Consider the following 27,691-nt stretch of genomic DNA (forward strand, 5'->3'; position numbering starts at 1 on the left):
AGGCGTAGGAGTGGCTGTGTGGTAAGTAGCTTGCTTACCAACCACATGGTTCCGGGTTCAGTCCCACTGCGTGGCACCTTGGGCAAGTGTCTTCTACTATAGCCTCGGGCCAAGCAAAGCCTTGTGAGTGGATTTCGTAGACGGAGACTGAAAGAAGCCCGTCGTATATATATATATATATATATATATATATATATATATGTGTGTGTGTGTGTTTGTCTGTATGTGTTTGTCCCCCAAACATCGCTTGACAACTGATGCTGGTGTGTTTACGTCCCCGTAACTTAGCGGTTCGGCAAAAGAGACCAATAGAATAAGTACTAGGCTTACAAAGAATAAGTCCTGGGGTCGATTTGCTCGACTAAAGGCGGTGCTCCAGCATGGCCGCAGTCAAATGACTGAAACAAGTAAAAGAGTAAAGAGTAAGTAGTTCATTGTACCTATTTTGTTTCATTTATGTTGCATTTGGGTATAAAGCATGAAAACCACAGCTTCCAAGGCCTCACTTCTTATGTTATGTGGTACATATACACAGTTAACTGAACTGAGGCAGTGAAAGTTAGGTGTCTTTAACACATCCTGTGCAACATTGATTACTGGAATGTTAATTGTAGCTCTTGGGACTCCAATAGTCCAACATCTTTTCATCCTAATCAGCTATGGTTTAGAACTTACATTAGCAATTACTATTTATCATTATGGTCAGGTTCTAGTCTCGGGTGCAGCAACAAAGTCTACCTTTCACACTTCTTGCTCTATCATCCTCCGGGTGTTCTAGTGGCGGATAGGGGAAAGGCCTTCAGATATAAAGGTTAGCGGTGAATATAAAAATAAACAGTCCTGGACCAAACATATCTAGAGGAGTAAACCTCAATGATAAAAATTACCAGCTTTGAATTGCAGGAAGTTGGTATGCGGTGGATGCAAGCTTCAACAAACTGATTCATTGGATCCATACAATTTCTGCCTCACTGAAGGAGATTCTGTCTCTACTAATGAGGAAATGCAGTCTGCTGTAGGTGTATATGACCCCTGTCAGTATTAAGCTACTGAAAGGCCAAAATGATAAGGTTTACATTAGCAAGCTTGTTATTTGCCTCAACATTGTTCAGTAAACTTTTATATGTAACATAATTCCTTATTGTCATTTCTGAATTGAATGTTTGTAGATGCTAAATTGCTGTATTGAAAAAAGAAGGAAGCGAGAAATGCAGTCATTGGAGAATGCTCGAGCAGGGAGTCCACAAAACTCATCACCTCATCATAATCGTCATAGCAGTGGGGAAGATAGTCCTTGGGATTCTCCACGTCACAGTATGTTAGCAGCAGAAATGCACAGTCGGCTTTCACCATTGATGAAACATAATCTGATGCGACCAGACTCTCGGACTTCAGCTAGTATCGATAGTTATTCAGGAAGTGATGAAGAATTCTTTGACTGTGATGAACACCAAAAAGAAGCTTCTAAGTCTGAAGACGTAGAGATGGAAGATGAGAGTGAGTCCGGTTTTCCTGCTGATGCAGCAGGAGGCAAGAGTAAGGGGAATGGCAAAGATCTAGGTGGAGAGTCTTACGTTTCAACTGAACCCGAGGGTCGCTTGCGGGTATTTGGCAATGCTAAGCTTTTAAACATTAATGAACAGCTGTATATTCCTGTGACACAAGAACCTGCCCCTATGACTGAAGATATGCTTGAGGAACATGCAGAAGTTCTTGCCAGGTAAGTTGTATTTTCGTTTTTTTAAGAAACTTTCGCAAAGAAAAAAGAATTTGCATTTTTTTTTATTCACTGTTGATATTAGTTGTTTATTGTTATCATGTAAGCATGGCTGTGTGGATGAGAAGCTTGTTTCCCAGTCCCACTGTGTGGCAGCTTGGCCAAATGTTTTCTACTATAACCCCTGGCCAACCAATGCCTTGTGAGTAGATTTGGACAGAAACTGAAAGAAGCTGGTCATATATATGTATGTGTGTTTCCCTTTGTCTAGACATCACATGATGATTGTAATGAGCATTATTGTCATTACTTTTCTGTCTTCTACATGTCTAGCTATGGGAAAATATTACCTTGCTTGGAAACAAGCGAGAGTTGGTGACAGGAAGGGCATCTGAGGTTGGGTCAGTGGGGCATGCACCATTGCTGTGTATTGCTACATCCACCATTTTGTTGGGATCTGCTCAGGTCATCCTGGGTGACACTCTGAGCAGTGATCCAGTCAGTGCCCGTCTTTGCTAGATACCTCCTCATCTGTCATGACCGTGAGGTAGGTGACCAACTCGAGCCGTCACCCCAGTTGGATCCTCAGAAAAGGGAAGATGGTATGCAGAATCCGACTCAGAAAAACCAAGCATCATGACCAAACAGTCATGCGTCATACAGGTAGCATGATGCATCCCAGTTTCTGAGTATAGTTGTTGGTTGAATATGAAATCCAACCAATGGCAGTCCATAATCCTGCTAAGTATCCTGGTTCCTAAGGAGTTCAGGCAGTTCCAAAGGGCTCCAGACAGTGTCTAAGTCACCCAACTGTAAAGCAAGACAGGAATGTCCAGAAACCTGACGACCCAAACCTTTGTCCTCTTGCTCAGATATGCAAAGCATTTTACAGCATGCACTGGATACTTTTTTTGTTCCACTTGCACGAGCGAGGTTGCAACTTTATGCTTGGAGTTGCAGTATAAAGATGGGTAAAGTATAAAAGAAAAGGCTCCAGAACAGAACACGTTTCTTGCTGTGTGTAGCCTTGCAACTTACTCACATTTTAGAAGAGAGATTAGGAATAATTGGATGAAGCTGGAAAGTGAGAAAATTGGTAGGGGTCATATGTCAGGGTGGACCTTCAGAATACAAGGTGGGTAGGAACGAGTTTTTTTTATATAAGCAGTTGGTATTGGGGTTTCTTTTTACAGCAGGATTTCGTTTAATGCCATGTCCTGCATCCATAATTCGGTATATGGCAGCAAACTGATCTTAAGTTACAAGGAAAAATTTTGTTGGTTCAAAGTTTTCTTAATTCTGGTTGTAGTCATAATTCCAGGTAAATAGAGATAAGAGTTTGGTTTTGATCTTCCATTTACATTACATTGTTTATCTCCTTTTCAAAGCACAAACATCATAACTACCTCTTGTGATTGGATCATCAGGATCTGTAGGGCATCAGACGAAAATCTTATTGGTATTTACTTGTGTTTATTTACGCTCTTAATTTGAACTCCACCAAAATCGACTTTGCTGTTCATTTGGAGGTTAGTGAATAAGTACTAGTCAAGCAGAATCGATATAATGCTCTATATCCTCTAGCACAGTTTGTGACATTGTGCTTCGAGTTAAAAACAATTTATGTTATGTTATATAAAGTGATGGAATTTTCAGTGTTGATGAAGAAAGTTGTCTCCCTCATTGACTCTGCTATACTTAATATTTTCTGGTCTTTTTATAAATTAATTTTCTAATTGAAACATATAACATTTATTCGATAAGATAAGTTCAAATTTACTCTCATAATGACTCTATGTTATACTTTATAGTTATATTTGCATAAATCACTGGTTCTTGAACTACAATTTTTCTTATAAGGTTACTTTAGTATAGAAGAACAGTGTTTATATTTATTAGCTAATTAAGAAAATAGGAATAGAGCAAACAACTGATTTTATTAAAACAATTTTGATTCATAGAAGAAATAGAGAACTAGTACAAATGTATAAACTATATGTGCTGTAGTTCTTCGTGTGGCCTTCTGTTTCTTCTAAATTCACATTAAGTTATATTCAACTATTTATTTCATCTTCTCAGTTTCAATGTTTAGTTTTCCATTTTTCTGACAAAAAGTTGGTTCTTCTGCCAAGTCAAAAGTGAATACCATTCAGCATGTTCATACCGACAGACAAGATTATAATCTGTTAATGCTTCATGTGTTTATTTCTTGCAGACTGGGTTCATCAGCTGAGGGGTCCCAACTAAGAGCCAGGATGCAGAGTGCTTGTCTACTATCTGATATGGAATCTTTTAAGGTGATGTAAATTTCATTAATTTATTTTTTTTATAATTGTTTTGTCTTTTGATTACAGAAGAAACAAATGAGACTAATTATAATAATTTTTAATATTAGCAACATCACATTACTGAAGTACAGTTCTTGTTTAGATTCACTTGTATCACATTCCTAGTAAAGAAATCTTATTAATTCCTTTTCAAATTATAGCTGAAGCATGTAGGAGTGAAATTTGAGATATTTCTGCTAGAATATGGTACCAACATAGCCATGGCCAAGAATTAATTATTTTTGTTTTGCAAGCATGCAGTTTTGGGTTCAATCCCTCTCTGCAGTACTTTTGGCAAGTGTTTTCTTGGGTTGACCAAAACTTTGTAAGTGAAAGCTGATGGACAGAGGTTGTGTAGAACTTTTAGTATGTGTTAAAGTACAAAGTAACATGTGAACACAAAGGATGAAAAAAGAAAAGAGTATGCAATACATTTTGTAGTGTTTCATCTTACATATTGTATTCTAAAAACTACACTAACCATTGCTCTGAGTTTCTTGTCCTAATCTTCAAGCAATCTTTAATTAATCTTTTATGTTTTAGCTGCAATTTGGAAAGGCTGGGGGGATGGATTAACAACCTTACTTAATCAGGAATGTGTTACAAGTGACTTCAAAATATAAGACTCACTAATGTGATCATCATCATTGTTTTACATCTTCTTTCCATACTGATATGGGTTGGACAGGACATTACAGTCAGTTGTGTGTTCACATGTGGAGTCTTGTCTTACTGAAGTTTTATTTTTGGCTTGATTTCTACAGCAGGATATCTTTCTTAACACCAATCACTTTACAAAAGGTACTGGCTGCTTTTTTTTTGTAGCACCAGCACTAGTGAGATGCCATGTCTTCTAGAAGACTAAAGGGTCTTTGCACTTTACTGAGTGTACTGGGTGCATTTTTCACAAAATAGCCATTTCTTGATCTCACAATCACATCTTTGCTTGCATGCCAGCTTCTGTATAGTGTGAAAATGATAAAGGCATAAAATATGGTGAAGAGAGGAGAGGGATAACAAAATTTCATCAAAGAAGATGAAACTTTGAGTAAGGGCTAATGAAGTTTTCAGTTCACACTAATATATATATATATATATATATATATATATATATATATATATATATATATATATATATATATATATATATATATATATATATATATATATATATATATATATATATATATATATATATATATATATATATATATATATATATATATATATATATATATATATATATATATATATATATATATATATATATATATATATATATATATATATATATATATATATATATATATATATATATATATATATATATATATATATATATATATATATATATATATATATATATATATATATATATATATATATATATATATATATATATATTATTGAAGGTGCATGGCTCAGTAGTTAGAGTAGTGGGCTTACAATCACGAAGTTGTGAGTTCAATTCCTTGACTGGGTTGTGTGTCGTGTTCTTGAGCAAAATACTTTATTTTACGTTGCTCCAGTTCACTCAGCTGTTGAAATGAGGTGCCAAGTTGTATTAGTCTTTGCCTTTCTCTTGGATAACATCTGTAGTGTAGAGAGATATACTGAGTTAACTCAGGTGATTTTCATACTCTTCTTCATAAAGATTGGCCTTGTTTCTGTTAAAAAGAGGTAAATCATTATTTTTGACACGGATAACATGATTTGCAATTATAAATTTAAAGGAAAATAAATATTTGAAACGCGTGTTTTATGACTAAATGTATGCTTTTGAATAACAAATCAGTTTGTATGTTTGATTATCTAGACTATGATAAATATGGTAATGTTATTTGTCTAAGTCATATTATTCTACTTTGTAATATAACCATTCAACACATCCTATTCTTCTTCCTAATAAGAATTACTCCTTGAGTCATAAGACCATACTGTTTTTTTTGTAAGAGAGTTGTATAACTGACTGAACTGACATCACATAATTGCAGTTACTCATTTTTATTGATCCAGTTAGATGAAAGTTGATTCTGGTGGAAGTTAACTCTGGTCCAAGATGAATGAATCTATATAAAGTTTTAATCTAAAAGAATTACAGTAATTATTTTGACCTTCTTCATCAATTTACATCATTTCTAACATCTATTTTTAAAAATTATTCATGATTTTTCAAACAAAGCTTTTTTAATGTAATATTAAAGCTATTTCCTTTTAATTCTATTTTCACTTATTTAAAAATCTTAAAGGAACTAAAACGACTTCTTTTTATTCTCTTATCAGAATCTGTCAAATTTGGTAACTGCATCCTATATTAAAAATATATCTTAATTATTTTGCAGGCTGCAAACCCTGGATGTATGTTAGAAGACTTTGTCCGATGGTATTCACCTCGTGATTGGGTTGATGAACAAGTTGATGAGAATGGTGTTGTTGTTGTTAAAGGTAAATGAAATAAGAAACATTATCATCTTCACTTAATGTTCACTTTTCCATTCTTGCTTGGGTCAGTCAGAATTTGTTGAGGCAGGTTTTCTTTTGCTGGATGCCTTTCCTGCTGCTAACTGTCACCTGCTTCCAAGGAAGCTAATATTTCCCCATGGCCAGACATTTTTCATGGAAGACTAGAAATGGACAATGTCTCAAGTGATATCAAGGCAAGGAATTATACAAACATATGCATATCTATCTATATATGTATGTGTGTGATAAGCTTCTTCCATTTTTCATCTACAAAATCCACTCATAAGGCTTTGGTCAGCCCAAGGCTATAGTAGAAGGCACTTGAGAAGGCACTTGCACATGGTGCCACACAGTGGGATGGAACCTGAGACCACATGTAATGTTGTTATTGCCTGATGTCATTGCATTCTATCTGCAGCAATGCAGATAGAAGATGACGAAACACACATATTTTAAAGTTTAATGAGGATTAAGGAGAATCTGAATAATGATGTGATTCTGAGCATCAGCGAGGACAGTCTGTGTTGTCTTTCTTGAAGGAGTTTCAGTTGGGAATTATGGATAATTTTCTAAAGTCTTTGGCCTTGTCCAGAATTATCAGACTCATCTGAGGTATATATAAAGTGATAAAACTGTCCTGCACATATTGCTGATTTGTGGGTTTATGTTGAACAATTGTCATGTAGGGGTACAGATTTGGCTATCTGTTGAGTCTGTTCTGAAGATCAACTCACTCCTTTTGACAAAGAAGAGTCGGTAGTTTTCCATTACTTGGTGGGTGTGGCAAAGGAATTTGTATAAATGTAGTTGAAAGGATTGAGGACACAGCTGGTCTCCTTGGGGCATACTTTCATCAACTTCAAGTATTCTCTCTAACCCACCTTTCATAAAATTTATTAAAGTGGTGAAATTGGTATGCCTAAACGGGCTTGCTCTAATTATGTGGCTAATGGCTGGCAGCAAAAACTGAGAGAAGGAACTTGCCTTAGGGTAATGCGAGGGTTGTGTGGAGAAGCTCTGATATACCTTACCTAATTGCCCCCACACCCTGCTATTTTGGTGATTTTATTATTTTGTTTTTTTCTGTTTTATTTTTTATTCATGTTCCTTTTGAGATATTTTTGATCTCACTTGTTTACTCAGTGTAAATGCCTTACTATTTCTAGTTTGCAGTTGTCTTTTGTACTGTTCTCAATGTATGGGGCTCTTATGAATGGCCAATAAAAGAAATCATTATTTTTGTTGTTGATGTCATTGTGGTGTCACTTAAAATTTGGATTTGCTTGTCACATTTCCAGCAAACGATGCCTATTAATTCTCTTCCTGGCCTTCCTTTAACTGTATATTCTCTTTTTAAAATGATTGGGTGTATTTTGAAGGGAATTTGACTGCTATTTTGAACAAGATGATTCTCCCTTGTATTCGACTGGCATTTCTTGCAGGGTCAATGACTGCATAGGGGCTCTCTCAGTGGACTGTTTGAAATTTTTGTTCCACCTGTATGTTTGGCTCCAGAATAAGCATACAGTAATTTTGGTTGTATTGTTATACTGATTTGTGCAATATTTAATGTTTTCATTTTTAGGCCAGTTGAGTCAAAGAATGAAGATTCCTGGGAATATGTGGTCAGAAGTTTGGCAAGGGGCTCGTGCTGTACCTTCACATAGACAAAAGCGACTTTTTGATGATACTAAAGAAGCAGAGAAGGTAAGTTTTTGTTGGTTAAAAAAGAACCCAACTTTTGTTATATTTTATTTCTGTGTTAGGGATAATTAGAAATGGTTGAGTTGATAGAGTACAAAGCACCCTGCTAAGAAGTCAACAGTTTATATCTCTTCATTGCTCAAGACAACTCTCAGTGGCTGAGTTCACCTTGCTCCAAATAGTTATTATGGTGGTTATAACTTACTGTTCTATGCATTGGCAACACTGGAATTGACCAGTGATTTGTTGGCTTGAAGTACTGTGTTCAGTTAGTCCAATAGGAAAAGCTATTTGTGATAAGTTTGGCAGCCTATACAGTTATATAGTTATCTGTTGTTTTGTGTTTTGGAATCCAGAGATGAACACTGGTTGTATGGATCCTTATTCTGTTTGGATAATGAAACACTTGACATATAACAGTGCTGAGCTTTGGAAAGCAAGGGAAAAGTTCCTTCATGCTGAGCTACTTTTTATCTCCTGGTTGAAATTAATTCGCTTTACTTTACTCATTCCACTAATGTTTTTGTCACAGTTTCATACCTTTCCTCCTATAAAGAGCATGGCTCTTTAGTTAATTAAAGCTTGGAAGTTCAGCTGTTACTTGCAATTGAGTATACCCTGGTAGCTTGTACCATTCTTTCACTGATTGTTTTTGGTGTCTGCATAACATAGATGCCTCTTGGTTGTCCCACTCTTGATCAAGCAGGACATTCAGGATGTGACATCCGGAGAGAGTGAGGATTGCACCAGCACTCGGCTGGTACTCATTTTCAGCCAAGTAGACTTCAGCTACTCAAAAAGGATATGTTTTGCTCAAGGACATGAGTGTGTTGCTCAGTCTAGGAACTGAATTCAATATCGTATGATCGTGAGCCCTACATCCTTACCGTTAGGCCAGTTGTCTGCACAAATCATTTATGCGGTGAACTTACTGATTGCACATTGCAACATAAAGTCTATGGAGTGCAGTATGATGGTCTGGACATGTTCTCTCTTTTTCTGCTGTCCAGTCTAATTTCATATGCCTGTGGATTCCGCAGGTGGCAACAGTGGGGAGGGGCCGTCAAGGTGGACATGAGTCATAGTACAACAATTGCTGCACCCTATCACAGTATTTGGGGTTAATGAGGGGATTGATGCTGCAACTGTGTTGTTTATGTCTGCCTGGGATCATTGGGAGAGACAGTGTTTTCCAAATGCTGTTGGAGTAGTCTGTGAAGGTGATTATTTTCATGTGGTGGTGGGGGTCTGTGCAGCTTGAGGTTTTTGTTGAGTTTTAGAATTGTAATAATTCTATCTTGTTTCCAGATCCTGAGAATCTGTTATTTCACTGTTTTAGTATGAGTAGTTCTGGGTGAGAGTGATGCTATGAGTAACAACGTAAGTCATGCTTATGGTTGCGAGCATACATAGGTTCCAGTTTCCAGTAAATACTGAAGATTAATATAGTTGATAGTCATTGTGAAATTTTGGATGTCATAGGTTGATGAAAGAATTAGACAGTGAAGGAATTTCAGGAGGATAAATTTCTAGGGAAGAGAAAAAACAACACAAGATCTAAGTGCAGAGATACAGTAGGAAGGAAGGAAGTTAAGAGGTTATCTTGTGTGTATGTGTGTGTAGGCAAAAATGCTTCAAGATGGCAAATGATTTAGTACCTGGGATTACCAAAATGTGAGCAAACACCTTTAATCTGTTATGTAAATGAAGAATTGACTTAGCAAATAAATGTCATTTCATGTTTCCTTTCCTCCCATCACTTTTATTCACCATGTCTAATATTTATTCCCTTTTTATTTTAATTTCTGTTCATTTATCTTTTGACCACGTTTTGACGTTTCAGTTCTAAAATCATCCTTTACCTGGCTGTTGTATTGTGTCCTTGAGAAGGCACTTAACAAAACTTTCCTAAAGAATTATTTCTTATTCATAAACTGTTTATTGTTATCACCATTTAGTTGCAAGCATAGCTGTTTGGTTAAGAAGTTTGATTCTCAGCCACATGGTTTTAGGTTCTGTCTCACTGCATGGTACCTTGGGCAAGTGTCTTCTACTATAGTCTCAGGTTGACTAAGCCTTGTGAGTGGATTTAGTAGATGGAAATTGAAAGAAGCACATCATATGTGTGTGTGTGTGTGTGTATGCATGCATATGTGTAAGTGTGTATTTGTGTCTCCTTGTCCTGACATTGCATAGTTGTTGTAAATGAATGCAATATTCTGTGAAAACATGTCTGGCCATGAGAAAATATTACCTTACTCAGGACAGGAAGGGCATTCAGCTACAGAAAATCTATGTCAATAAACCGAATCCAACTCATGCAAGTTTGGAAAAGCGGATATTAAAACAATGATAATGAAGGGTTCCAAATTTATAGTTGCAAGAAGACCAGTTCCTTATAATCTTTCAAAGCTCTTCTTAAGTGGATAACAGATACAATTAGATATAGCTAATATGGTTAGTCATTTTGAAATTTTGGATGTCATAGGTTTATGAAGGAATTAGACAGTGAGGGAGTTTCAGAAGGATACATTTCTAGGAAAGAGAGAAGACAGAACACAAGAACTAAATGCAGAGATGTCATAGGAAGGAAGGAGAAGAAATGGAAGTTAAAATGTTATCTTGTAAATCAGAAGAGGAAGATATGTAATAAAAAGGACACAGTTGTTATCATAATTTAACACTTACATCTTTTGTAAATATCATATATCACTCATGATTTGGGTTTGTCATCAACAGGTGCTTCATTTCTTGATGTCTCTGAAACCACCTCAGCTTGTTGAATACCTGTTACCAGTACTTTCACATACTGCCATCCTGAAAATTATTCAAGAAGGTAAATATAATTTTATATAATTTGTGTTCCATTAATACCTGTAGATTATAGAACTTAGTGGGTTTTTTTTAAAGAAAAGAAACACTACTGTTGCCTCATTTATCCTGAAAAATTCTCTTGACATATAGTTAGTATGATAGACATGGACAGACCTCATAGCTATTGTTATTAATGGTACAAATTATAAAACTGCAGAAGAATATGACGTGTGATCCCAGGTCAACCAGATCAAGGTGACCTGTGGCAAAAGACATTCCAACTGTGAGCATCCCATCATTTTACAAGACATAGTGTATGTAAGTCTACAATATCCAATGTGTCATTCTACTTTTAAGGTTATAAGATTGATTTGAGAGCTCTGTGGCTACTCTTTTTAGCAAGTTGAACAACTATGTGAAGATTCCTTCATTGGTTTGTAATTCATATGATTTTTATGATTTGTGCTTTGTTTATTGGCAGAAGACCAAGAGTTTCCCAAATTGAAGCAACTTCTTGACCAAATTATTTCCAAAGCTGCAAAAGTAACCCGTTCAACCTCTCCTGGGGTACGGAAATATGAGGTGAGGTTACTGCTAATTTTCATATCTTAGTTCAGATTATTTTGCTTGGAGAGTTATGTAACATTATGTACTACAAGTTAATTCTGCCTATAAGGAAGTATATATATATATATATATATATATATACATAGGTGTGGACGCGCAATGGCCCAGTGGTTAGGGCAGCAGAGTCGCTGTCATAGGATTGCGGTTTCGATTCCCAGACCGGGCGTTGTGAGTGTTTATTGAGCGAAAACACCTAAAGCTCTACGAGACTCCGGCAGGGGATGGTGGCGAACCCTGCTGTACTCTTTCACCATAACTTTCTCTCACTTCTTGTTTCTGTTGTGCCTGTAATTCAAAGGGTCAGTCTTGTCACACTGTGTCACGCTGAATATCCCCGAGAACTATGTTAAGGGTACATGTGTCTGTGGAGTTCTCAGCCACTTGCACATTAATTTCACGAGCAGGCTGTTCTGTTGATTGGATCAACTGGAACCCTCGACGTCGTTAGCGACAGAGTGCCAGCAACAACAATATATATAGGTGTAGGTGTGGCTGTGTGCTTAAGAAGCTTGTTTCCTAACCATGTGATTTTGAGTTCAGTCACACTGCATGGCACCTTGGGCAAGTGTCTTCTATTATAGTTCCAGGCCAACCAAAGCCTTTAGAGTGGATTTGGTAGATGGAAACTGAAAGAAGCTCATTGTACATTGTATATACATATGTATGTACCTTTGCCTAGACATGACAGCTGTAAATGAGCATCATTGTCATATAAGTGAAATTGTTTGTTCCCATTCTTCCGTGAAAAACATATCTGATCATGGGGAAATATTACTTTGAAAACAGGTGTATATATTATATATATATTTGCTGTGCATGAGAAGACCCGGCAAGCCAAGTGAGACCTCAATCCAAGGCCTCTGCCAGGGGTGTAGCCAGCCCACTTATGCGTACCTTTCCTTCATTGGACACTAAACTCCGCTTGCGATGATCTGTTGAGGCAAGTGAAATCAAAACCGAACTAAATTCTACAACTGGCACCCATGCCAACGTCGTCTCCTTCATTGGATATGAAACTCAGCTTGCGAAGACTTATTGGAGCAAGTGAAAGCGAAATTGGGATGGCATCTGTGCCCAGCGTCGCATTTCTGGCACTTGTGCCCATGGCATACGTAAAGACTTTCGAGCGAGATCGTTGCCAGTGCCCCTGGACTGGCTCTTGTGCGGGTGGCACATAAAATACACCATTTTGAGCGTGGCCATTGCCAGTATCGCCTGACTGGCCTTCGTGCCGGTGACATGTAAAAGCACCTACTACACTCGGAGTGGTTGGCGTTAGGAAGGGCATCCAGCTGTAGAAACTCTGCCAAATCAGATTGGAGCCTGGTGTAGCCTTCGGGTTCCACCAGTCCTCAGTCAAATCGTCCAACCCATGCTAGCATGGAAAGCGGACGTTAAACGATGATGATGATTTGGTAGCTGTTTTCATATATATATATATGTATTTGGTAGCTGTTTTCATATATACATATATATGTATACATACATGCATGCATTACTTTCTTCATGTAAGTGGTGTCCTTTGTTCCCAATCTTCCATAAAATCATATGGGGTAGATATTACCTTATTTAGAAACAGGTGGAGGTTGGCAACAAGGAGGGCATCTGGCCATAGAAAATCCACTTCAGTAAAATTCCTTCTGGCCCATGTGAGCATGGAAAACTGGACATTAAATAATCATTATCACTTCTATAAATTCAAATCTTTCCACAAGTATAGCTGATAACCAATGGACTATGAGACTCACTGTCCCTTTCACAAAGTTACCTATCATAATGTATATCTTATTTCAGTACTTGTATTATGTGCCTCAAGATTAAATGGCAGTTCAAGAAGTATTTTTTTTTCATCTCCAGGATCTGATCCAAATGATCTCATTAGCTGAAACAGTGATTGCCCGTGCCAAGTCCCTGAAAAACAAATTCACAAAAGACTTGCTTGAACAGAAAGAAGCTGAAGAAGAACTCACTCTCTTTGTGTCTAGCCTTTTGCAACAGTCAGAAGTTATTGTGCGTGGAGGTCCATATGGACCTGCTGGTTCTGTAATACACAAATTGTTTGTTGCTGCTCAAAAGGTTTGATAATTTCTTTGGTTTTCTTTTTTTCTTTATGCTTACATTTATCCCTGAGTAATGTAATAATTCAAGTAAATCTGTAAGAAATCAGTATTATTAATATTATTATTACTATTATTATTAAGGCAGTGAGCTGGCAGAATTATTAGCATGCAGTACAAAATGCTTAGTGGAATTTCTTTCAGCCTTATATTTGGAGTTCAAATGCCACCAAGGTTGACTTTGCCTTTCATCTTTTGGGGTTGATGAAGTAAGTACTAGTTGAGAACTAGGGTCAATATAATTGACAAGCCCCTCCCCCCAAATTTCAAGCATTGTGCCTCTAGTAGAAAGGGTTTTATTATTATTATTATTATTATTAGAATGGTGAAGTAATAGAATCAGTATTTAGTTTTATTATCTTTCTGCTATCTTGTTATTAACATGTTAGAAACATTGACTACTGTGCAACTGATGAAAACACAGGCTTGAACATTTCATGGAAATCAAACTGATGAATGAGCTGCAATGTGGTTACCGACTTGCTAAAAATAGCAATCAAATTTCTCTTGAATCACCTTGATCAGGGTTGATATGGAGCCTAAGCAACAACAATATAATGATTTGGTTGCTACTCAGAAATATTTAGTGATTTCCATTACTTAACCTAATGTTTTCTCAAGAGTAGTACTGGGACAGATTTATCTCATTCTCTTTATGCTATAAAATTGTATCAGCATGAAAACCTCTGTGTGTGTATATAACAAGAATAAAAGCACATATACTTTAAATACTATCTTCTTTATGGAAGGGAGTAGATAACAGCAGGTGGCAATGAAGATGAGACTGGCTCTATTTAGTAACTGATACTATGAGAGTATCAATTTTGGAGGCTATACAATAATCTTATGGTGTCAAAAGTAATTTTGAGTAAGATGACAACGATAATAGTAATGCTCATGATTATGTTAATGAATTCTTTTTAAAAAATCATGTAATTGGTGAAAATAAAATGCCTAATATTAATTTTTTTCCCTGATCTCAAAAATTTCAGGCAGCCCATCTTATTTTAGAAGATGAATCATCTGAAGACCAACCAAATGGCAATGCTGAAACTGAGAAGTACAAACCTCCAAGTACAGTGCCTGACTTTCCTGAACCAAGTGGGAGGGAATACATCCTCCGTACCATAGTTCCGAGGCCTGCTCCCTATTCTCGATCTCTTCCTCAGAGGATGTACTGTGTATTAGTGGATGGAGATTATCGTTTAGCTGGTGCTTACACCTCTGATACACTTTTTGAATGAACACCGTCTCAATCTCTTTAAAAAAATAAAAGAAAAAAAGAAAAAAGAAAGGGAGGGAAAACAAATGAAAAATCTTGTCACAAATTCTTCTTCCTTTTGTTGATATCTTACTTTGAAATGAAAGCAAATTATTAAATGAAGCAAGATCTTCCTTTTGTTAAAGATGATAGCAACATATTATTTCTACAGCTCAATGTTAAATACAAAAAGTGCTCCTCCCTCTATTCTCCCACTTACTTTATTCTGTGATTATTTCCAAACCCAACTGAGAATGTAAAAGAACATTTTTATTTTGATAAATACCTTTTTCTTTCTTTTGCTAAAATTGATTTTTTTGACACAACCACATATTTTTTGAAATGCTCTGATATACATTCTTGTTAGTGCTAAAGAGATTTATGCATACACTTGCACACACACACACAAAATTTACATATATGTAGGTCAATGAGTTTAAGCCTTGCTATAGACTACAGATATTGGTGCCATATTTTTTGAAAAGATATATAAGTCTATTTGCTTTAGTTTGCTTTGAATCTTCCTTGTCTTTCTCTGCCTACCTATCTATTTACTACATAAAGGCAGGTTCTACATCTTTGTATTAAAAAAGGTAACAAACTGTAATAATTGCTCCAATAAAAGTCCCTCCCCCACACTTTTGCTAGCATTGCAAAATTAAAAAAAAAAATGTTATACAGAAAGCTAACACAAACACACATACATATTGGCATGTGTTTATGTGGGAGTATACACACACACACGTGTGTGTGTGTGTGTATTTATATATATATATACACATTTTTGGAGGTTAAACAAATGACTGGAATATTTATCAACTAATTAAACAGTCATATTTCCTAACAGTGTACATCATTAGTATGTCAGTTGGATGTAAAGCACTTCCTACACTAGGAGATAATAGAATTGCTTACAGACTCTCTGCTTGTCACTTTAAATATACCTTATGGAAAAGGCTGTGTCTTAACTCCACAGGTATTTGTGTGTCTACATATATGCACATATATATATGTAATAGATGATGTATTTGATGTATAAATGATGAGTAGTGTTGAATGCAAGTATTAGAGTTTATATAGGTTTTAAGGTGGCTGATTTCCAGTGTAGCATTTAGCTTCTGACTGAGACCTAGTTTCAGTTCATGGTTGTTGTCTCAGCTGTCACTAACGCTGTTGAATAAGACACTGATATCACAGTGTCTCATTGTTATTCTCCCTCTGTATAAGTGCTATTGAGGATTTGCAATCAGTGTAACAAATCAATATTATTGCTGTTTTTTTTGTTATTGAAATGTATGGAAGTTTTACTCAGTCATATTGCTCATTAATCTCTCTATATATCTCTCTCTCTCTCTTTACATATATTTATATACATGCATTTTTGTATGTACATGTGCACGCATACATACACTCAGACACATTTTTTTATAAAACTGAAGCTGAGAGCTTGTCTTGCGACCTGAGTTTCATACTACTGTGCTCTTCAGATGAAACATTGAAAATCATAGTCGTGTATTGAGTACTCCTTTCTCATTTATCTGACATTAAGCAATGTGTCTCTGTGTGTGAGTATATATATATATATATTTGAAGAAAAGCAACAAGCAACAAAAATGTATTAGGTTATAGCAGTACGTACATTTCGTACAAACTTCATTTATTTATGTAGTGAGAACACCACATAAGATGTGCAATGAAAATGTACTCCTCAGCTGCATATGTGGTGTTCTCACTACATATATAAATGAAGTTTGTACGAGATGTATGTACAGCTATAACCTAATACATTTTTGTTGCTTTTCTTCAAATTTTATTCACCAAATCTCTTGATTTTGTTTTTGGTTTTTACCCTACCAAATTCTGGTGCCACAAACATTTTAAGTACCACATTTAATCTTTTGATTAAATCTATATTATATATATATAGAGAGAGGGAGAGAGAGATGCATACACACATGTATCTCAAATATAGAACTATGCTTGTAGCTTCTAAGATGTGAACATGAATCTTAGATCTTATATGTTGTGTTGTGGCTCTATGCTATGAAGCTGAGTTTAATTCTCTCAGACTTCACTTCTGTTACAATGTTAGAAGAGGAGCCAGAAAACTATGTGGCAAACAAATGTTATCCAGATACATGAATAGTATCTGTACTGTTGTCTGTTTTATCTATTCATAAAGAAAATAGTCCTGTTTTTGAATGTCTGCTCAATTAACTGCTCAATTTAGATTTAAAATAAGAGCAAATGCTTGCTCAATTTGTTTATATAACAACATAATATTGCTCAACTTTGATACTAATTAATAATTATCCACCTATGATATTAGTAGGGTATTGGTCTACACATACAAAAAAAAAAAGTTGCTCAGTTTTATTGCCTGCACATGACTTCATTAGTGGAATCAAAGCTTTGAAGTGAAAATTTGGATTAATAATTTCACATAAAGACCTTGTGTGAGTATATGTGAGGGGTTTGGACTGTATATGTATGAATAGTATACATACATACATACATACACACATGTAGGCATATACACATACATGTATACACAAAAATGTGTATGCATATTTACACACACACATGTATAATATACAAATATGGATACACACAAACATCTGTATATTGATATATGTTTATGTATATAAATATGTAGATATATGAATGTATATGTGTGTATGTATATATGTATAGACATAGATATATGCTAATATATATGAATGTGTGTGTATATATATATATGCATGACTATAAATTTTCACATTTATCATAAATATTAGACAAAATATTAATGTCTACGGTATATAAAAAATGTATTCTGTTTGTGCAGAGATCTGGCATTTTCTTGAGACTGTATATTGGAGTTAATTATATTTTCTATCTGCACCAAATTTGCTGTTTCTTTCTTGTCTTGTGATACAAAAAGATAGCATGTAATAATACATTTAATTCTGGCTTAGCTACGAGAGTTATTAGCTGGAATACTGGTAATGGTGATGCTACATGCTGCTATTTCTTTTAATCTTCTAAAGCAATTTCTTTTGGCTTCCATTTCAACCTTTTTTTTTATCTTGTACTTTTGCAGCCTTTGTCTTTCTATTCACAACACATTTGTCAAAAATGGTGATGAGGGTTTGTTGGTAGTCTGATGCTGAACTGGTAACCAGAAATCTTTCGTTTGCTCACTCATATTTATTAATTGTTGTTGTATAGCTTTGAACAGATCTATAATGAAAGCTGTTCAAGCTCTGATCACCCCATCTTGATGTTTTATTGTTTTTGTGTCTAAATTATCCTGGATACATGTCTTATTTTAACATGGTACAGTGTAATTTGAGGGAAGATTTGCTTGCTATTTCTTACAGGCTGATTACCAAATAGATGTCCTCATTTTTGTGTGGGTGAGTGGGCTTCAAATATTTACTAGTATATATTACAGGTTGTCATTCAGTTATTTTCTAAAAGGAACAACTTAGAAAATTGCAATCAAGTATAGTTCCTTCCTTGATATCACAATAAACATTTGAAATTAAGGAGGTTAACTTTCAAGAGTTGCTGCTCTACTAATAAAGATTATTTTGTTCCTTTTCCATCTATTTTCAAGCATTAATATTAAAAAATTTGGTGTCTTCTTAAATGGTGTTAAGACAATGTAATTGGCATCAGTTTAAATAAACTGTCTCAAATCAAGTCACTTGCGAATTAAGGACAACCCTGGTGTGTGTGTATGAATGTGTGATGTATTATATAGCATATTGATTAAATATTTTAGTTTCAGTAAAAATAAATAGATTTAATGCTATGATATAATTAGTTTGATTGTTGATCGGTTGTTTATAGGAAAAACTCTTAATGCAAGTTCATGTAACAGTATTGTTAATATTTGAGGCTGTCCTTTCAATCAAAATGTTATTTTTCTAAACATGATTTTAAATTAAGTAAAAAAGAAACTAAAAATATTTTTAAATGATTACATTCAGTATTTTTTCCTGCTCACCGATCACAGGGAAGAGAGTGAGGATTGAATAATCAGAAATCAAAACTAAAAAAAGTTATAATATGCTTCATATTCTATAGATGAAATAGTAAATAAACATACAACCAATGGTTGCTTTTTCTCTTTTTTTTATAGAAAGTTATGGAGTAAATATCTATATGCAGGGTGGTAATTCAGGATTTCTAATATGTGTGCTATGTTTGGAAGTTTCTTTTGTAAATAAATTGGAAACATCAAGTTATAGGCCACAATTTATACATTAGTAGAGCTAGAGTAGATGTTCACAAGCTGTGAAGAAGTTGCAGAAAGCTTGTATATGGTTGCCTTCTATATATCTGGTGCTCTTTGTGTTAAACAATCTATAAATCTGAGTTGCTGAGGTATATCTATCATATCTGTCTGTCTGTCATATGTCTGTATGTCTACCACATCTGTCTATCATATCTATCTTCTATCTATCTATTAATCTAGTGTTATATGTTTATATATTATACATATTTATATACGCAGATTATTACATACATATATTTATGTATTATATCTCTCTATATATTTTAATATTTTGTTTAGTCATTGTGAGACTAACAACCTCAATATACGAGTATAGAGCGGTAATAAGAAAATGAGGTGACAAAGAAAAAAAAGAAGTTATGTTATGAACTTCATTATGTTATGAACTGCAATAAGATGCAGGAGCCTTTAACAAGACTTCTTATTCAAGGTTCTGATGAAGCTATAGGGTATTATTCAGGCACTTGACTATGAGTCCACTGCATCTTATTGCAGAAACATCTGTAAGCTAATGAAGTTCATAATTGATTTTTTTCCTCATTTCATTTCCTATCCATGTATATATAATTATGTTGTGTGTGTGTATAATTCTTTTATTGAAATTGATCCTCTACTATATGTATCAAGTACTCCTCTCTTATTTGTTCAACTTAAAACAGTGGAGATATATATATCTCACTCAATATACCACTGTGATGTAACTTAGTCACACTGTCTATGAATCCAGCACTGTGACGTAACTTAGTCACACCATTTATGAATCCTATTAGCAAATTCTATTTGCATTTTTATTTTATTTTTTTTACACACTCGCCTCTGCGTACATGGATTTGCACTAACATGAAACTTGTCTCTGTTTTATAGTACTGTATCTATTTTGGTGGGATGAAATATCCAGTGTAGGTTTACCAGTTTATGTATAAATAAAACATTAAATTCAGTTAGGATTTAAATTCTTTCTATTTTTTAATGCTATTCATTGTGTTGCAAACCCTCTCCATCTCTACAAATGATAAAATGATTATTACTCAGTGTTTATTTCAAAATTATGTAAATAAAATTCTTGTTTCTCTTATTTTCAAAACTTTACTTTTTGTCTTTTTTTTCCTTAAAAAAATGTTCTGATTTAAGCCCAAATCAAGATTTGATCTTGGAAACTTGTGATGAACAATATTCACACTAAGTACTTAGTCTTTTTAAGGTAGTATGTATTCAGATCTACACTATTCAATGTGTTTTCTTCCGTTCTGACATGGTAGGGTGTTGTTTGTAAGATATTTGGCTGTAATTTTTAGCATGTTGAGTGACCTCGTAGAGGGTCCCTCCTTGGCATGTTTATTTTTATAGTTTAGGCATCAGATATGATCAGTGCTGATGAGAGCTTGCAGCATGCTCTCTGATAGGATAGCCATTCAGCATCCACATGTGCAGGAATGATGATGGAGAAAGGAAATCAAAAGGGAATTTAAAAAAAAAGATGGGTAGGAAGGCCTGGGGTTTGGCTATTACAGAACCTCAGATTTCAAATTTTGGTAGAAGGCCAGTAATTTCAGAGACTGGGGTAAGTTGATTACATCAGTTCCAGTGCTCAACTGGTACTTATTTTATGAACCCTGAAAGGATGAAAGGCAAAGTTGACCTCAGAGAAATTTGAACTCAGACTATAAAGGCAGATGAAATGCCTCCAGCATAGTAACAATTTTGCCAGCTTGCCACTTTAGAGAGGAAATATATACAGGAGAGGAATCAAATATCTTGAATGGGACATATATGAGAGAGAGAGAAGAAATTTCAGGTGTGGAAGCAAGGCCTGGAACCTAAAAGTCTTTAATTCAGCAAAGACCAAAGTCCTAGTAAGCAGACAGACAAATCACAAGTCTCTTCAGGGAGATGGCCTACTTGATATATAAGAAACTACATATGTTGTATCCAGTGCAAGATTTGGACACATAAGAGCTGTAGTGGTACGACATGAAGGTTTACAAAGAAAACAGACTTTGTGTGTGATAAATGTGTAGGTACAATAAGCCCTAAAAATGCACAGACAAGACTTCTTCAAATGCTCAGGGGGATCCTTAGGAGTAGTAGATATCTTCTGTTACCTAGGTAACCAAGTTAGCACTGGAGGAGGAAGTTCTGAAAGTGGAGTTGCTGGAATAAGAATGGGCTGGGCAAAGTTCAGAGAACTTCTACCTCTGTTGGTAACTAAGGGCCTCTCCCTTAGAGTGACAGGCTGATTGTATGAAGTCTATGTACATGCTGCTATGCTACATGACTGTAACATGGGCTTTGACTAGAGGATTTGTGAAGGCTTGAAAGAAATGAAGCTAGCATACTCAGCTGGATGGGTAAATGTCAGTGAGCACATATGACAGTGTAAATGATTTAAGAGGAAAACTGGATATTAGAAGCATAAAATGCTGTGTGCAAGAGAGAAGACTGCACTGGTTTGATCATGTGATGCATATAGATGAGGACAGATACTTAAAGAAGAGCTGATCTTTAACTGCAGAGGGAACCTGTGGAAAGGGTAGACTCAGAAAGATATGGGACAAAGTGGTGAGAAAGGATCTTCAAACACTGGGCCTCAGTGACGAAATGACAAGGGACCAGGAGTTGTGGTGATTTGCTGTACTTGAGAAAACATGTCAAGCTAAGTAAAATCACAGTCATCTGTATATACAGGCATGTTCTTTGCAGGTGCCAGTGCCATGTAAAATGAACTTGTGCTAGTGCTGTCGGCATGTAAAAAGTACCTAGCATACTCTGTAAAGTGGTTGGCATTAAGAAGGGCTTCCAGCTGTAGAAACCATGCTGAAACAGACAATTGGAGTCTGGCCAGCTCCTGTCAAACCATCCAACCTATGCCAGCATGGAAAACAGACATTGAATGATGATGATGATACATATATATAAAGGTGACGCTTTAGATACTAATAATTACAGAGGCATCAAGCTGTTAGATCAGGTTATGAAAGTTACGGAGAGGGTCATAGCCCAACTAATTAGGGAGCAAATCAATTTAGATGAGATGCAGTTTGGGTTCGTGCCAGGTAAAAGCACCACTGATGCCATATTTCTAGTGAGACAGCTGCAGGAGAAATATCTAGCCAAGGATAAACCTCTGTACCTGGCCTTCGTTGACATGGAGAAAGCCTTTGACAGGGTCCCCCGATCCCTTATCTGGTGGTCAATGAGGAAACTTGGGATAGAAGAATGGTTAGTGAGAGCTGTGCGAGCCATGTACAGAGATGCTGTCAGTAAGGTGAAGGTTGGAAATGAGTACAGTAATGAATTCCGGGTAGAGGTAGGGTTCCACCAAGGTTCCGTCCTCAGCCCCCTCCTATTTATCATAGTCCTCCAGGCGATCACAGAGGAATTCAAGACAGGATGCCCCTGGGAGCTCCTCTATGCTGATGACCTTGCACTAATTGCGCAGTCACTATCAGAACTAGAGGAGAAGTTTAAGGTGTGGAAGCAAGGACTAGAATCGAAGGGTCTTAGAGTCAACCTAGCAAAAACCAAAATCCTAATAAGTTGGAAGGTAGATAAAACACAAACCCCTTCAGGTAGATGGCCCTGCTCAGTATGCAGTAAAAGAGTAGGTAGTAACTCTATAAGATGTACCCGGTGCAAGCTATGGACACATAAGAGGTGCAGCAATATCAAAGGCAGATTAACTACAAAGTTAGTTTTTGTATGTGGCAGATGTTCAGGTGCAATAAATACTGTAAACAAACAGGAAACAACTTCTATCTCATTCCAGGGAGAAAAACTAGAGGTAGTTGATAGCTTCCGCTATCTGGGTGACCAAGTTAGTAGTGGGGGCGGGTGCGCTGAAAGTGTAACTGCTAGAATAAGAATAGCCTGGGCCAAGTTTAGAGAGCTCTTACCTCTGCTGGCGACAAAGGGATTCTCACTCAGAGTAAAAGGCAGACTGTATGACGCATGTGTACGAACAGCCATGCTACATGGCAGTGAAACATGGGCTGTGACTGCTGAGGACATGCGTAAGCTCACAAGGAATGAAGCCAGTATGCTCCGCTGGATGTGTAATGTAAATGTGCATACCCGTCAGAGTCTAAGTATCTTGAGAGAAAAGCTGAACATAAGAAGCATCAGTAGTGGTGTGCAAGAGAGACGATTGCGCTGGTTTGGACATGTGGTGAGAATGAATGAGGATAGCTGCGTGAAAAAGTGCCACTCCCTAACAGTTGAGGGAACCCGTGGAAGAGGTAGGCCCAGGAAGACCTGGGCTGAGGTGGTGAGGCAAGTCCTTCGAACATTGGGCCTCACCGAGGCGATGACTACTGACCGAGACCTTTAGAAATGTGCTGTGCATGAGAAGACCCGGCAAGCCAAGTGAGATCGTTGCCAGGGCCCCTGGACTGGTTCTTGTGCGGGTGGCACATAAGATGTACCATCCTGAGCGTGACCGTTGCCAGTACCGCCTGACTGGCCTTGTAGGGTTTTCGAGCGAGATCGTTGCCAGTGCCCCTGGACTGGCTCTTGTGCGGGTAGCACATAAAAGACACCATTTCGAGCGTGGCCGTTTTCGTGCGGGTGACACGTAAAAGCACCCACTACACTCTCTGAGTGGTTGGCGTTAGGAAGGGCATCCAGCTGTAGAAACTGCCAAATTAGATTGGCGCCTGGTGTAGCCATCCGGTTGCACCAGTCCTCAGTCAAATCGTCCAACCCATGCTAGCATGGAAAGCAGACGTTAAACGATGATGATGATGATGATGATATATATATATATATATATATATATATATATAAAACAAAGTAGTGAGATCCAAATGGGCATGGTAAAAACAGTTGGTTAATAAAATCTTGCCATAATGCGGATTAATTTTACTATCGATTTTCATATTAAGTGAGATTGTGTTCCTATGGACGTTAAAAAAAAACACACAAAAAGCAAAAAAACAAAACAAGAAAAAACCTACAAGAAAACAACACAAAACAAGCAACACAATCATCTTTATACATGAAAATAAACAATTTCTAAACATACATGGTATAATATAGATACACAAAAACATTTCCAGAGGAATACATTTGGGAATTAATAAGAATTGTAATATCATAAGAGTATGTTCCTACTACAAAAGATGTTGACTACTGTTGACTACTGTGGTGGATTGAGCATTACTAGGAGGATGAGGGACAATATTTACTATTGCAGCAAGATTCAAAACCAAGTCGTTGAATTATGAAATTGAAGTCATGATATAGCATAACCTTGTTCACATGAGAGGTTTAGTTATTAACCAATCAGCAGCCAGAAATCACACGAAAGATCAATCTAGATCCTTCTGGAACATCTCAGTACAAGGGTTGCATAAAGGCTTATTTTCAGTGCCAACTTTTAGAGTGCATGGTAACCTGTGGACTTGCTACATACACTCTCTTGCCATTTATAAGTAATTTTCATGACTGTCTGCTCAACTTGGATATGCCGGTTTAGTTGGTAAATGAATCTACTGTGTATACTTCCTTCTGTCTTGACAAACCTCAGTACAGAGCTTTTGTAACCAACTATTTATGAACACTACTGAATTTCTTCAATTGAAACTCGGCTTGCGAAGACCTGTTGGGGCAAGCGGAAGCGAAATCGTGATGGCACCTGTGCCTGCCCAGTGTCGCCTTCCTGGCACTTATGCCGGTGGCACATGTAAAGACATTTGAGCGAGATCATTGCCAGTGCCACTGAACTGGCTCCTGTGCAGGTGCCACGTAAAATACACCATTTCGAGCGTGGCCGTTGCCAGTACCGTCTGACTGGAGTTTTAAACTGTTAATTTAAAACTATGCAATACAAGTTTCTGTAAGTATGAAATTACAGGTCATACACTAAAATTAATGGTCATACGTTACAATTTCTGTAAGCATGAAATCCCATAACTTGAGTTAACTGTAATGTGGAGGATGCCAGCATATATATGCAACAAGAACTCTATAATCTAGAAATTCCTAAACAAATATTACTCTTACCAGAATTAGAATTACTGCAAAGGACAACCATGCAGTGTCAATACATAATATATACAAAAAATAAAAAAATTAAAATGCATCATGAACCAAGAAACCTTAAACAAGTTTAACTCTACAGGAACAAGAATTTCAATGAAAGATAATTTAGAAGCATGCGAAGGCAAGATGCAAAAAGTTCACAGTCAACAGGTACATTAATAATATACATCCACCATCAGCTGCCTCACAAATTTATTATGGTTTTGACACTTAGGCAGTACCATTCAATCTAGCAGTGTCCACAGTGTTAAATATATAAACACTGCCTGGGAATTAATGGACGAGAAGCAGGGGCCAAACATTAGCAGAATATGTCCATGATGTCTACATTTGTTACAAAGCAAAAACATAAATGCTAAATCTCGAATATAAATCATCACATTCATATAGCTACAAAGCACAGAAATTAAAAAAATAAATGTAGGAGACATAAATATCACTAAAATAGACTTTGAGACTCCAAGAATTATAAAACTTAATCATAGAACATTGAAACAAACTACCAGACTTATTCAACACACATTTCTAAACATAGATGAAAACATATGTTGCCAATATATAAAATGGAAAAGCTACAGCAATCACTAAGTTGTTCAATAAAACCTAGTCAAATGAAGATAAATCTGCTAATAAAGTGCTACAGTTATCACCAATCTGTCAACTCGTAATTTGTTTAATCTGATGAGATGGCTGTGTTCTACAGCCCATGAAACCTTAAGTGACTCAAACTATCATTAAAATTATAATATAAATACACACATACACACACACACACATACGTACATATATACATACCTATATACATACACACACACACACACACGCACGCACACACATATATACATACATACATACACACACACACACTCATATATACACACACACACATATATACATACATATATATATATGTATGTATATATACATACATATATATATATATACATACATATATATACATACATATATATATATATATATATATTATATATATATACACATACATATGTAAATACAGCCTGACTGGCTTCCATGCTGGTAGCACACAATAAGCTGGTTGCATGCAATAAGCATCATTCATGCATGGGTCATTGCCAGTGCCATTTGACTGGCTCCCCGTTCCAGCAGCACATAAAAAGCACCATCCGAATGTGATCGATGCATGTAAAAAGCACCCACTACATTCTTGGAGTGGTTGGTGTTAGGAAGGGCATCCAGCTGTAGAAACCTTGCCAGATCAGATTGGAGCCTGGTACAGCCTCCTGGCTTGCCAGTCCCCAGTCAAACCATCCAACCCATGCTAACGTGGAAAACAGATGTTAAACGATGATGATGATGATACATACATACATACATACATACATACATACATACATATATATATATATATATATATATATATATATATATGGATGTGTGTATTTTCCCCTTGTTTACAATGAACACGGAAAAAATAAATGAACAGTTACCAGGGCACCAAAAAATCACACAAGTAACAAGGACATAACACCCTGTTTGTAAAGGTAGAAATTCCAGGTTGATGTGAAATATTTTGTATAATATATATAAATAAATAAATAGACTTAAATGCAGGTGTTATTCAAATTGTTTTACTTCTGACATGTTTCAAAGACAACATTAATATTATTCCAAAAGGAATAAAAGGGTGTAAAACTATTTGGTTCATTATTCTTTATGGGGGGGGGGGCAAATTAAATCTAATCTTCCTTTCCAGTTCCGTGAAGCTATTATTAAGAATTTTCCAAAGAATTCTAGGTATTACTCGATCATTAACTTGCACATGGTTAGGATTAGCTTTTCTAACACAAAAAATCTATCACAAATTATCTCTTCACATAATATTTGTCTGTTAAATAAGAATCCAATTACTGAAAATAATAACATTAATTTAGCTAATACTAAACATACCCCTAGAAATATTAACAACAAAGTTATTCCAACAGAATTAAGTTTATGTCTAGTAATTCTAAGACTAAAAACTCTATATACCAGTGTAAAATTACTTCCAGCACTGATGTCTTTTTTTTACATAAGTAGTTCTTCTCAGTTATCTAAAAGAATTTCTAATCATTACTCTACATTTAGGGATAGTAATAAACGCAACAGTACAAGGCTTAGTAAATTAATTTGGTATCTTAAAGATCATAATAAACAATTTAATTTAGATTGGTTGATTCTCCCCATTTCATTCCCATGATAAAGGCAAGAATTCTGCCAACTCTGGAATAGTGAACTACTTTTTTCTAAGAGTCCTCTTGTAAACACGTTTATAGAGTGTGCTTATCAATGTAAACATTGGCAGAAACATACCTT

The 27,691-nt window shown here is 35.9% G+C and overlaps 1 protein-coding gene and 1 long non-coding RNA gene across 4 annotated transcripts in view; one reads left to right on the forward strand and one right to left on the reverse strand.

The window, feature by feature from the left end:
* Positions 1–20,402, forward strand: part of LOC106874364 (rab3 GTPase-activating protein catalytic subunit) — a 44,393-nt gene extending 23,991 nt beyond the window's left edge. For both annotated transcript variants that reach the window (XM_089355108.1, XM_014922077.3), the window contains exons 17-24: positions 1,170–1,720; positions 3,933–4,014; positions 6,387–6,489; positions 8,093–8,214; positions 10,951–11,047; positions 11,507–11,607; positions 13,510–13,728; positions 14,762–20,402. In XM_089355108.1, coding sequence (XP_089211234.1) covers positions 1,170–1,720; positions 3,933–4,014; positions 6,387–6,489; positions 8,093–8,214; positions 10,951–11,047; positions 11,507–11,607; positions 13,510–13,728; positions 14,762–15,013 — 1,527 coding nt within the window. In that variant the 3' untranslated portion in view covers positions 15,014–20,402. The remainder of the gene's footprint in view (positions 1–1,169; positions 1,721–3,932; positions 4,015–6,386; positions 6,490–8,092; positions 8,215–10,950; positions 11,048–11,506; positions 11,608–13,509; positions 13,729–14,761) is intronic.
* LOC149137655 (uncharacterized) overlaps positions 5,569–27,691 on the reverse strand; it is a 46,079-nt gene continuing 23,956 nt past the window's right edge. For both annotated transcript variants that reach the window (XR_016242598.1, XR_016242596.1), the window contains 4 exons: positions 14,838–15,028; positions 13,623–13,805; positions 10,900–11,028; positions 5,569–5,711 (listed from right to left, as the gene is read on the reverse strand). This is a non-coding gene — a long non-coding RNA (uncharacterized LOC149137655). The remainder of the gene's footprint in view (positions 5,712–10,899; positions 11,029–13,622; positions 13,806–14,837; positions 15,029–27,691) is intronic.

The sequence above is a fragment of the Octopus bimaculoides genome, chromosome 1 (genome assembly GCF_046866305.1).
Source record: "Octopus bimaculoides isolate indiv1 chromosome 1, ASM4686630v1, whole genome shotgun sequence".
Taxonomy (NCBI): domain Eukaryota; kingdom Metazoa; phylum Mollusca; class Cephalopoda; order Octopoda; family Octopodidae; genus Octopus; species Octopus bimaculoides.